The sequence below is a fragment of the Hydra vulgaris genome, chromosome 13 (assembly GCF_038396675.1).
Source record: "Hydra vulgaris chromosome 13, alternate assembly HydraT2T_AEP".
In the NCBI taxonomy this organism is placed as follows: domain Eukaryota; kingdom Metazoa; phylum Cnidaria; class Hydrozoa; order Anthoathecata; family Hydridae; genus Hydra; species Hydra vulgaris.
Genome location: NC_088932.1, coordinates 35,662,181 through 35,675,667, shown reverse-complemented (window position 1 = coordinate 35,675,667; position 13,487 = coordinate 35,662,181). Strand labels below are relative to the sequence as shown.

General features: G+C 28.1%; 1 protein-coding gene across 4 annotated transcripts in view; it reads left to right on the top strand.

The window, feature by feature from the left end:
- Window positions 1–13,487, top strand: part of LOC100209066 (A-kinase anchor protein 13) — a 76,884-nt gene that overhangs the window by 23,070 nt on the left and 40,327 nt on the right. For 2 of the 4 annotated variants that reach the window (XM_065816719.1, XM_065816721.1), the window contains 5 exons: window positions 274–313; window positions 431–1,516; window positions 1,651–1,696; window positions 2,609–2,692; window positions 10,396–10,434. In XM_065816719.1, the coding sequence (XP_065672791.1) occupies window positions 274–313; window positions 431–1,516; window positions 1,651–1,696; window positions 2,609–2,692; window positions 10,396–10,434 (1,295 nt within the window). Of the gene's footprint in view, window positions 1–273; window positions 347–430; window positions 1,517–1,650; window positions 1,697–2,608; window positions 2,693–10,395; window positions 10,435–13,487 lie in introns of all 4 variants that reach the window. The other 2 variants (XM_065816718.1, XM_065816720.1) reach the window with 1 other exon arrangement.

The window sequence follows — 13,487 nt, the reverse complement described above, 5'->3', positions numbered from 1 at the left end:
AATTACAATATTATTATTATGGTTATTATTATTATTATTATTATTATTCATATTAACAAATAAAATGACTTTATGTGTTATGAAATAACAAAATGATATTTTTGTTTTATGTGAAAATTTGTTGACTATATATTGTTTATATTAAATGTATCTTGTATTGTTATTTATATCTTTCTCCAAGGCAAAATGTTCTCTAAAGGATTATGGTCTCAAATTATTTATGAAATAATAAAATTGTCAGAGATTTTCATTTTTTTTTTAATTATTTTTTAGAGTGAAGGTGTTATATCAGATTCAGATGAAGATATAAACGGTAAAAGTGTACTAGATAGCAATAAAGCACTTGGTATAATATTTTTAAATTATTTTTTAGCCATTGTATTGATATTTTCAGTAAATTTTTTAAAATTAACTTTAATTTTTATTGTAGATACTGACATCTCAATTAAAGAAGATTCAAAAATTGTATTAAGTGACATTGAAGATGAAATTGAAAAAAATTATTTGCCAAAAAGGCGGTTGAGCAATGTTATTGTAGGATTCATTGAGCAACCACATATTACTGAGGTTGCAGAGGTTGTACCTACTCTGTTTAAAGAGATAGAAGTGTTGCCATGTGCAATGGAAGAAGTTATAAATAAAAATTTAACTAATGACAATAGTAATAGTAAAAATTCAGATAACCAATTAAATTCAGAAGATTTAACTGCTAAAACTAAGAGTTTTTTGCCACCAGAGAATAATATATTATCAGATGAATCTGAATCTTTATCTTCTGGTAGTTCGGAAAATCTTTCTGATGTAAAAACTGACGATCTAAACAATTTACAAGAATTAAATTTTAAACTCGAGTCTGTTTTAGAAGAAACAGAGGATGATCTTAATGATGACATTTTACATAAACAATTAAAAAGTACCATGCATTTACCTAAAAATGGTAGCGATTCATCACTAGACACATCTAATCAAATATTGCTTAAAAAGATGCCTGCCATTCGCAGACATTATACAGAAAGTAAAAATGACAGACCACTATCTGATAGCTTTGAAAACCTACGGAAGGTAGAAAAGGAAGGCTTATTTGAACTTTTTCAGCAAGATCCTAATTTGGACAAAAAAGAAATTGTAAAACGGGTTCTTAGCTTAGATCAACTCACAAACAATAATGCAAAATCTAATGCAGATGATTTTGTTGATCGGCAAAGTCATACAAGTCTTAACAAGGAAAGTCAAAACAGCTTGAACACTAATGATAGCGAAAGTTCGCTTGTATCGGATGCTGAACAACAAGCTTATAGACAGCGTTCAGATAGCAATAAAAGCACAACTGTTATGGGAAGTTTTCTTAGTACTTCTACTTACTCGTTAAATGACGCTCAGTTGTACGGAGCAAGTCTGGGTCATGACTTGAACAATGGTAAATTTCCAAAAAAACCAAGTCTTCTTAGTAAAATCTCATTTAAAAAAGCAAAGTCAATGACATCTCTTAGTGAAGATAATAGTACTGGAGCTGATGGTAATGCAATGACCATAAACTCTTTAAAGAATTTTATATATAATATTTTACATATAATTTCTTATTATTATCTTTATCATTATTACTGTTCTGTTTTAGTTACGTATAGTAATTTAATATACTTGTTTTTTTAGTTAAAAAATCTGAATTAGATGTAGTTAGACCCAACAAAGCAGCAAGGTTTTGTTTTTTGAACTTTTATGTAGGGTAGAGCGGGGCATATCAGGATAGTTATGCATGTCTTATATCTCAGTTAAAAAAAAATTTTTTCAAAGTTTTTTTTTCGATAAAACATTTTAAATTATTGTGCTTCATTATTGTGGAAAAAAATTTAATTTTAGAAATACCAAAATATATTAAAAATACATCATCAAAAATGTTGCCAAATTGTTTCAGGATATTTTTTGTGTGATCTATGTGATCCATAATTTTTTTTCTACAATTTTAAATTTAGTAGTAATTACCAATTTAATAATGTATAGGAGGTTAAGGTAGTGTGGAGGTATTTTATAATAAAACACAAAAAGTTTTTCTTCTTTTAGTTGTTATTTCATTTGTGTGGTGTATGGGTGTGTAGTTTATATGGGTATGTTACATTTTTGAGAGTTGTCTGAATGTTTAAATGTTTTGAATGTTGAAATGTCTGAACATGTTTAAATGATATTTTTTAGCATTTTTAAAGCTTTACAACTATCAACTGCTGCTTTTTAACTGTCCCATTTTGCAACCCACTAGCAAAATGTAAAAGTTTTTTTTTCCCCTATCCTCTTGCAAAATGTAAAAGTTTTGCTAGTCTAGAGTTTGTTTACTTTGGTTGTCATAGCTTATTCAAAAAAAATTTTTTTTTTTTTTTTAATAACAATAAATTTAAGGAAATTTATAAAAAACAGTGTTAACTATGATTAGTTTATCTGCAACTTGCATTTGTTTCTGAAGTGTCCCTATATGTCCTGCTCTACCCTACTTTGTAATTTGTTTAATAGTTGCAAATACTTTGTTATAGTAATTAGTCTGTAATTTGTATTAATTTAATAAATGAAGGCAACTTGATATTGGTTTTACATTTACTATAAATTTAAGTTTATTTTTTAGTTTTATTTTGAATGAAAAAGATCTCAAAAAGTCACAATCAACTGTGTCTATAAATAGTGTAATGAAGGAACCTCTAAATAAAAGGTAGTAAATATTAATAATACATTCAAAATTATAAATATTATAAATACATTCAAAATAGTATGTAGTAAAGCATGTAATGACTGCGATAAATTTAAATTGAGATTAATTGCACAGATTGTCTCCTCCTGAGATTAATAGAATAAAATAGTCCTCTAAAAAAGAGGTCCTTAAATTAAGAATCCTTTATCTTATTTCTGAAAATATTGTTTAATGAAGCATTATTAAAGTATTCAAATAATAAATATATATATATATATATATATATATATATATATATATATATATATATATATATATAAACTAATATGTAAAATGATACTATATATGTATATATATAATAATATGAAAAAAAACTATATATGTATACATATATATAAATATTATATGAAAATAATGAAAAAAAGTTTGATAAATTTTTGACTAATTTATTATTGCTCTAATATTGCTCAACATTTGAAGAACATTGAGCACTATACTTTGTAAAATACATTTAAAATTATTTGTATATATATATATATATATATATATATATATATATATATATATATATATATATATATATATATATATATATATATATATATATATATATATATATATATATGTATGTATATCAATTTTTTTGTAATTTTACACTCTTTCATCTATAAACATTTTTTGATGAGTCTTTATAGATAAAACTCAGTGTAAAGTAAAAAAACTTGATTAGTCATTTTTTATTAATTCTAATTTGTAAAATTTTGTGATGTCGACCAAATGATATGCTCTTGATTTAGAGTTTAGAAGATATGTAAGTGGCAAAACCTCTCCAGATTTTTTGTGTTCATCAGATCAACAGATAAAAAACTAATTGTAGTAAGAGGTTCCACCTCAACTTGACATACTTGTACTAGGTCATTACAACATTTACGATCTTCATAATTGATTTAGGTTTAATCTTAGGGATAAATTTTCATTTTCTTTATCTATCTTTTTATTTTCTTGATCTATTTATTTTTGACTTGGCTAGGGTATAAGATCCCTCATACCTGATGAGACAATGAATTTTCAACAAGCTGTTGGTTTTTGGTTGTAGATGTCATAAGTACTCTGTTTTGAGGCGCAAATTTTTTCAATATCATAATTGGCTCGTTCAACTTAAAAAATCACAATCAACTTTGATTTATTAATTGTCACAAGTCATTAGGTTGAGTCACAATTACCTCTTTTATAGCATAACCATTATCTTCAAAAGCATGTGCATTGTAATTGTTTTCTTGTTCCAATGAGAGAACTCAATGATTTATAGACCTAATTAACATATACGTGTGTGTGTATATATATATATACCGTATATACTCGCGTATAAGTCAATCCGCGTATAAGTCGAAGTGGGAATTTAGGTGAAAAATTGGTCCAAAATTGGAAACCCGCGTATAAGTCGAAGTGGGAATTCAGAGTGAAAGTTTTGTCAAAAATTAAAAACTAGCGTATTCAAAATAAAAATTCGCGGTCAAAAATATTATTTAAAACATTTATTGTAAATATAAGGACATAAACACAATTAAAAAATTATGTAAATTGAAAACATTTTGTATTAGTACAGACATAGAAAATTGAAATTATCTGATCAATCATCAAAAAGTTCATTGTAGATTTCCTCTAAAACATCTCTAATGTGATCATCTGTGTGATCATTATCTTCCGAGTAAGCTTCAACATCTGCCAGATCCTCAGCCTCATCATCAAAGCATCGTCTTCAGTTCCATCCATAGCATTGCTGATGCCACATTTCAGGAATGAATGTTTGATCATTTCTTCGGGGATTGATTTCCAAGCCTCATCGACCCAAGCTGCAATAAGTGTAATGTCTGGTTTTTGCAAGTTGCCTCCTTTTGTTAGAGTTGCTGAACCGGAACTCATCCACTCGGTCCACATCTTGCGAAGTCGATCTTTAAAGGGTTTTTTGAGACAGACATCCAATGGCTGGAGAACAGATGTAAGATCTCCTGGAATTACAGCAAGGTCAGTCTTAAGAGCGACTGCAGTTTTCTTACAACCATCTGTAAGATGAGCCCTAAACATGTCCCAAACCAACAATGATCTATTGATCTGCATGGCTCCAGATCTTTTTTTCCAAACATTGCTTATCCAGGATTGTGTGCCTTGCTCATCCATCCAACCTTTAGGATGTGCTTGAACAATGACTCCAGTTGGGAATCTGGCACCTTTAGGTAGAGTTTTTCATTTGAAAATGATGACAGGCTTTAATTTTGCTCCATCTGCCATGCAAGCCAACACAACAGTGAAATGAGTTCTTTCATGTCCAGTTGTTTTGATCATAATTGTTTTTGAGCCAATCATGTCCACTGTTTGGTTTCCTGGCAAATCAAATGTCGTTGGAGTCTCATCCATATTTCCGATTTGTGAAAGGTCGTAGTCACGTTTTTTCCGTAGATTAATGACAAAAGAATAAAATGAATAAACTTTATCTTCCAAAACGGTAGGAAGTTTCTGTGCAATCTTTGCTCTTTGCCTTAGTGTTAATGAGTTTCGATTCATAAATCTACTACACCATCCTGCTGATGCTTTAAATGTGGTAATATTTGATTTATTTTGGTATTTTTCACTTTTTTTTAACTGAAGGGAGCGAAGCGAATTTTGTCGCTGGTCCAAAACCCATTCATTATTCTCATTTTCTAATTCAGGAAACGATGGAATATCTCCTCTTTTTGCACGTTTGGTTTTTGACATTTCAGAAAGATTTTTTTTATTTTTTCGCCAGTCACTCACAAGCTTTTCATCAATGTTATTTTCTCTGGCAACATATTTGTAATGTAATTAATAAAACACATTTTAATTTAATAATTTAATAAAAAACATTCTTAATACAAAATTGCTGTTTTAGAGTAAATATTTCGTCCAAAATTTCTTGACTTATACGCGAGCATATACGGTGTGTGTGTGTGTATATATATATATATATATATATATATATATATATATATATATATATCAGGATCTAGTCTAGACGGTTTTGACAGGATTGACTGTATTTGAGCGCTGCCCAAATTAAAATTTGAGGGCTTTTTTTTTTTTTAATGGCAGATATTGGTTTTTTAGTGAAAAAAAATGCTGATTCTCCTCTAAGTTTGCCGGAATGAGGGGGTACAGCCACCCAAAAATTTTTAAAATATATATAAATATATATATATATATATATATATATATATATATATATATATATCACTATTAATAAAATTTAACCAATAAAATAATAAATGTATATCAAGCAAAATAACAACTTCAAATAAGTTTTTTATTTCTAAAAAGATTTGTAACAAAATATTAGAGGATATATTATAAATATATATACTCTATTATATATACTATATTATATATATATATATACAAAATATTAGAGGATATATTTAGCACTAAATAGTATATAAGTATAGTGCTAAAAATATTTTGTATATTTCTTAAAAAAAAATTATATTTCTTTTCAGAAATAAATTTTTTTTTTGAAGTTGTTATTTTGCTTGACATATATTGTGTATATATATATACATATATATATATAAATATATATATATATATACATATATATATATGTATATATATATATATATATATATATATATATATATATATATATATATATATATATATATATATATATATATATATATACTACTGTGATCAAAAAGTAAGGTGAATTTTTTTATAAAATGAAAAATCTTTATTTATTCTTCCAAATCTGTATCGTCCCCCTCAAAATAATCCCCCCCCCCCGGCCCCAATGCACTTTTGCCAACGTTTTTTCCAGTCTTCGAAGCATGCCAAAAAGTCCTCGGTAAGGATAGCCTTCAATGCGCGTGCCGATTCACGTTGGATCTCTTTGGGAACAGCCAGAAGTCACACGGTGCTAAGTCGGGCGAATACGGTGGTTGTGGACAACATGGGTAGAGTTTTTGGCGAAAAACTCACGAAGAACCAGTGCTGTGTGCGAAGGCGCATTATCGTGGTGCAAAATCTAAGAGTTATTGGCCCATAATTCCGGTCTCTTTTTGCGAATAGCTTCACGCAAACGTCGCATAACGCTTAAATAATATTCCTTGTTGACAGTTTGGCCAGTTGGAAGGAATTCGTAGTGCACGACACCACAGTAATCAAAGAAAACAGTCAACATGACCTTGATTTTTGAGCGACTTTGACGTGGTTGCTTCGGTCTCGGCTCGCCTTTTTCACGGTATTCACTCGATTGGTCGGTTGTTTCAGGGTCGTATGCGTAGACCCAAGTCTCATCGCCAGTAATAATTTGTTTGTAGACGTCTTGATAGTCAGAAAGCATTGCTTCACACGTTTTAACGCGACCCTCTTTTTCAAAGAAATTGAGAAATTTCGGCACCAAACGTGATTTGAGTCTTCTGAGGCCCAAATGATCCTTCAAAATCGCTTGCACCGACCCAAATGATATTCCAACCATGTCAACAAGGTCTCGAATGGTTAACCGACGATTTGCAAGCACCAGTTCTTTGATTTTGTTGATGTGGCGATCATCAATTGAAGTCGATGGTCGTCCGGAGCGTTCCAAGTCATCAACACGTTCTCGGCCTTCTTTGAAGTCTTTGTACCACTTGTAAACATTTTTTTGAGACATAGTCTCTTCACCGAAGGCCTTTTGCAACATTCGATACGTTTCAGCAGCAGAAATATCATTCCGCAAACAAAATTTAATAGCACTTCTTTGCTCAACAAAATTAGACATCGTGAAAATCGCCAAATGCACTTTTGGTACTTCAGAAACAAGCGTAAACAAAAAAAAATAATTATGAGTTTGACATGTAATTTGGCGCAAATGTTAATGACATTCCTACCAACTTAAAAATAAAAAAGATTGGACGATTCGAATAAGGCGGGAAGTTTAAATTAAAAATTCACCTTACTTTTTGATCACAGTAGTATATATACAGAGCCGGCTTGTGAAACATATTTTATGTGTGCGATTTAAATTCCAAGCAAGCTTGCTTGCGAAAAATGTATTTTTTTTTAATCATAAAACAATATATACTACAAATAAAATAACTTTCTACACAATTTTATTGATTCTAAACATATTTTTAGTTAGAAAACAGAACACATCTAACTTTAGATTTAGCAAAATTTAATCTTAAAGTATCAAATCTACAGATTCAGCAATTTTGTTTTCAATGGAAATTATTGATAAACCTTTTAAACATTCCTGGCCAATTGTTAATTGTAAATAGTTTTTTATTAATTTTAATTTGGAAAAACTACGTTCTCCTGTACTCACTGTTAACGGTAGTGTTAATAATATTCGTAGGGAAATACAAACATTAGGAAACAGTTCTTTAAGCTGACTATCATAGATCCATTTAAGCACAGGTTTTTGTGATTTTTCCCATCTAATTTCCGTGATAACAAATTAAGTTGCAGAAACAAATCCTCTAAATACACATCTTTTGATTCATCATGAGTCAATATTTTTTCCAGTAATCTGCATTTATTAATTATGTCTTCTTCTCCTATTTTATCAATATCTTTGATATCATACAAAAACTTGAACGGTTATATTGTACTTGAAAAGCTTTCAAATCATTCATTTATCGATTCTTTAGCTATTTTAAAGAGAACATCAAAAAACTGCTTTTTGAATTTTTGGTGTGGTTGTGCATCACCATCTTCTTCAAAAGGTTCATCATCAAAAAAATTTTCTTTTTCTTGCTCTTTCATGTGAAATAAAACTGAATTAGTCAGTCAAATTTGCATCATTCGCTAGAATTTTGGCTTTTGAAATATATATTTTGTAAGAATCTTCAGTGTGTTTAGTAACAAAAAAATTTATAGTTTTCTTTAATGCATTTGCAGCAGTCTTCATGTATGCAGTTTGAGATAGTAATAGTTTGCTAGTACAATTAATTTCAGTTAATACATTGTGCCAAACCACTACACCACATATGAATTCAAAACCGTCTAGTTTTGATGCAAGTGATTCAGCAGTTAATCTAGCAATAGAATCTTTTTCAACGTTAACAACTACTTTCAATGCACAATAAATTTCTTTTGATCCAAATTTTAGAGCACGAACAGCATTCACATGACTTTCCCATCTGGTAGTACTTAATGACTTTACTGTTAATTTGCAACATTTTGATGAACCTACTGATGGAGAAACATTGTGTTGAAAATAAAAATTAGATAAGTGTTTTTACTAATTTATTATTGCTCTGTTCTTTAAGAACATTGAGCACTCTATTTGTAGAATACACTGACATAATTTATATATATGTATATATATATATATATATATATATATATATATATATATATATATATATATATATATGTGTATATATATATATATATATATATATACATATATATATATATACATATATATGTATGTATGTATGAATAATATTCAAATGAATATTAACATTTTTATATCAAAGTATAAAATCAACAGAACAGTGACCTAAGAGTTGAGACTATGAAGATTAGTCAAAAAAAATTTTTTTTTGTTAAGACCTGCCCGCAAAATTTTGGTAATAGTTAAAGTTAAATTTACTATTTCTAATAATGATTGTATTTACCAGATTAGTGACTACAATATTTTTCCATGATTAAAGAAATTCCTTTCTGAAAATTTACTTAAATGGACAAAAACCTGTATGTTCTTTTGACTGGAAACAATATTTACTCAGTTAGAATTAAAAAAGTCAACAGAATACAGCCATAATCATATTTTAAGGTTTTTAAAGTTTATCCAATTTTTTCGATGCCAGTTATATAAGCAAACTTGTATATATTGAATAGATTATTTTTATTACTTACAGCTTTTAATTTTAATTTTGCCTAACTGTATGGACAGGGGATAAATTGTTTATCTGATTGCTATAACCCGATCAAAAGAATTTTTCCCAACTGTTTACCTTTAAAGGCAATAGACAAACATAAATAAACAAAATTTGCCAAATCCTTGAAAATATGTGTAATAAAGTGAGAAAAAAAAGAGCACAAAACATCGAAAAACAACGTTATTTCAATTCAGTTTAAATATTTAACTCAAATTTGTAAACAAATTTGAGTTAAATATTCTACTATAGACAGGCTGCGAATAATATTTTGATTTTAATTTGCTCGAGTGAATATTTTATATAAAGTATCATTTCTTTTTCAAAGTTTCAAGACCTTTTTCCTACTATTACAAACTCTCCAATCAGTGAGTTTTTGCTATTGGGTCTATCCCTTTAACTGCTTGACCCCTAAAGGCAGGCGATGAAAAGAGTGACAAATAATATTTTTATTTTGTGTTTGTTTCTTATAATATGGTAGTGTTTATGTAGCTATGTAACATTGCTCATTGTTAAATAAATTTATGTATATATTCTACATTTACATCAATGAATACAAAAATTCTTGTTGATAAGAAATGTATTTTTACTGTGGTCTTGACAACAAATTTTACTTAAGTTGGAGTTTTTCTCATTTTTATTGGTGAAAAAAAGAATACCCTTGATTAAAATTTGCGCCCTAATCACTCAAATCTAATGGTTGAACCAAAAAATCAAAATTGTTGTGACATTTCATTGAGTAAATCTGTTTTAGTGTTTTATTTATTTTTTAAAGTTATTTTTTTTTAAATTGTTTTTAAATTACCAAGGAAATAAAGGCATCAATATTATTTAATTTTATTGCAGAGATAGTCGCAGACTTTCAACAACAGATATTCCAATAAGGTTAGATTTTTTTATTTTCTAATATAAGTTCACTTAAAGATTTGAGAATGAAATGAATGCATGATGTATGTATGTATGTATGTATGTATGTATGTATGTATGTATGTATGTATGTATGTATGTATGTATGTACGTATGTATGTATGTATGTATGTATGTATGTATGTATGTATGTATGTATGTATGTATGTATGTATGTATGTATGTATGTATGTATGTATGTATGTATGTATGTATGTATGTATGTGTATATATATATGTGTGTGTGTATATATATATGTATATATATGTGTATATATATATATAAATTTGGTTTTAAAAAAAAAAATTGTAATAATCATTTAGTAAACAACTGCTAAATTTTTTATAAAAAGCATATTTTAATTATATTGTACACCAATAGTAACGTTTTATTGAACAAAAAACTATTTATGTTTGTATTTGGATATATTGAGATATATCAAAATACAAACATAAAAATTGTTTTTTCTTGATCACTAGAATTCTGAGAGTTAGCAGCAGTTTAAATATTTAATTTTAGTCAATAAAAAAAAAGATTTTAAGTTAGGTAAACTTTCTTTGGACTCACATTGTAATACATACTAACTTTGAGATTTATTCTTTTTTGAACTTGGGAAGTGAGTTCTGTGAGTTTTATCTGCTTGATTTTTATGCTGTACCTGTGTAGCCCTTTATCTTTTACTTGTAGCCTTCATCTTTTACTTGTAGCCTTTATCTTTTACTTGTATAGCTTTTATGTTAAGCCTCTGGCTTGGTGTAAACTCACTGGTAAGTTGCGCATTCTAATATCTAGTGCAATTATCTGTCCGCTTTCTCTATGCTATCTTTCCAACTCAACTTCTTCTGACTTTCACTCTAATTCCTTCGTTCTTCCTAAACTCACTTACTCTTGGTCAGCGAAGCGGGTGATGATGCTCTTTAGTGAGCTGAACTTGTCTTTGCTGGACCAGGTATGTGGCCTCTATATGGCAATTACCCGGAGGAGGTTAAACTACAATACCAAGTTATTGTCTAAATGAATCAAAATATGCTAATATTAATTTTTGTTTATTCCTTGAATATATATCCACCATTTTACAAATAACAATTATTTTGTATTTTTAAAAAGTCAGCGAGTAATGAACTTTTTTTTTTTTACAAAATGATGGATACCACTTGGTTTATTAATTTTCACTTTTTATTAAAGGTACGCTTTGTGCACATTTTTGTTGTTTACAAGGAATTTTATTTTTAGTAAAATAAAATAAAAAGGTGGAATAAAATAAAATGTTGGAATAAAATAAAGACTTTATAGGATTTAACAAAAGATATTTCCGGCGAATAAAATAAAATTTTCTTGTTGAACAATATATTATAGTAATAGTCGCGATACAATTCAAAATCAATCACGTTAAGCTTGTGCATTACATAGCTAAGTATGAGCAATAGTTATATTTATTTTATACTCTGTATTTTTATTTATAATAAAATCATATAGTATATGTATATAATTATATATTATATTAAAATCATATAGTATATTATAATAAAATTTTTTTAAAGTTAACTTGTACGAAATATTCTGTGTACTTATTGTATACCGCGCAATCCGTTAACTATTTTAACCTGGTGTTTAAAAAATAAATTTTTGTAAAATACTTGCTAGCTTAGATTTAAACATTTAAAAAAAAATTATTATTTTTAAATATTTCGTTCATTTACGTCGTATTAAAACAATTGTTTTAATACGAGTTTTTTCAACAATTATTTATGAGTTTTTCTTCTGTTGCTGAATATTTCTATTAAGAAATTATTAAGAAAAGTTTTATAAAAGTTTAAACTCTATTATTTATTTTTATCTGAATTTATTATTTATAAATAATGAGAATATTTTATGTATTCTCTGTAACGATGGTTTTCGGTTTTTAAAACCTTAATTACTTTATTAAGATACCGTTAAAATAAACCTGAATTACTTCATTAAAATACCGCCTAAAAATATATTTAGAGTTATTTATTTCCAAACAAAACAGTTTTTAGCTTAAATTAAGTGTAAATAAGTGTAGCCTTAAGTAAAGTCGACTTCGCGCAAAATGCGTGAAATTTTCGTACGTGAAATGCGCTACGCCTAATGCTTTATCACAATCGCAATAGATTTAGGGTTTTTTGAAATTCAGAAAGGCAAATAATTTTAACTTAAGTACCAGCGGAATTAGTGGTGCTAAAGCCAAGTTATTCAGTGTGATACGTAGTAAAGTCAACATAAGATCAATATTGGTTGAAGAATAGATTTAACAGAAATATCGTTAAAAAGGACTATTAGAATTAAGGAGAACAATAAAAATACATGTATCTCAGAGAATTATTTCCTGCTTTGGACTTTTGAACCTATTAATAATGTACTTGATGCCATCATATTATAAAATTAAGAACAGAACTTAGGGATCACAAAACAGCTTCTGAACCGAATAATATTGATTAAAAGCAGACACTCTAAAACTTTTATGATCCTGGTAAAATTACTGTTTTTAATGCCAAATTAAAAGCAACTGTACTTTTAGTTGATTTATACCACATGACCAAGAATTTGTGTGTTATTTATTCCCAGATCTGGCATCAGTACAAACCAAGTACACGTTTATTTCATGGGCAGTTTTACTCTTTTAACGCATTTAACGCGTTCTCAGTTTAACGCGTTTTTTTTGAGGTTTTAAAGTCAAATTTAATTGTTGCGTGCTTTTATCGCTGGTTTCACATTCTTTACGGAAATTTAGTATGCTACGTTTCTGTAACTTTTTAGAATACTACGTTTCTGTAACTTTGAAACCAATAATAATTTAACGGTTGCTTTTGGTATATAGTAATAATAATTTCATGGAATGAAAACCATTGACCATTGTTGCACGTGTGATTCTTTTTGATTTAGAAGGTTTTAAACACGCAACGGAAATCAAGCGTAACTTTTTTCCGAGTTGCCGATGCCGGCTGGGATGAGTCTCTGTCTATTATATGTATACATCATCAAAAATATAATAATAGGCATAATAATATAT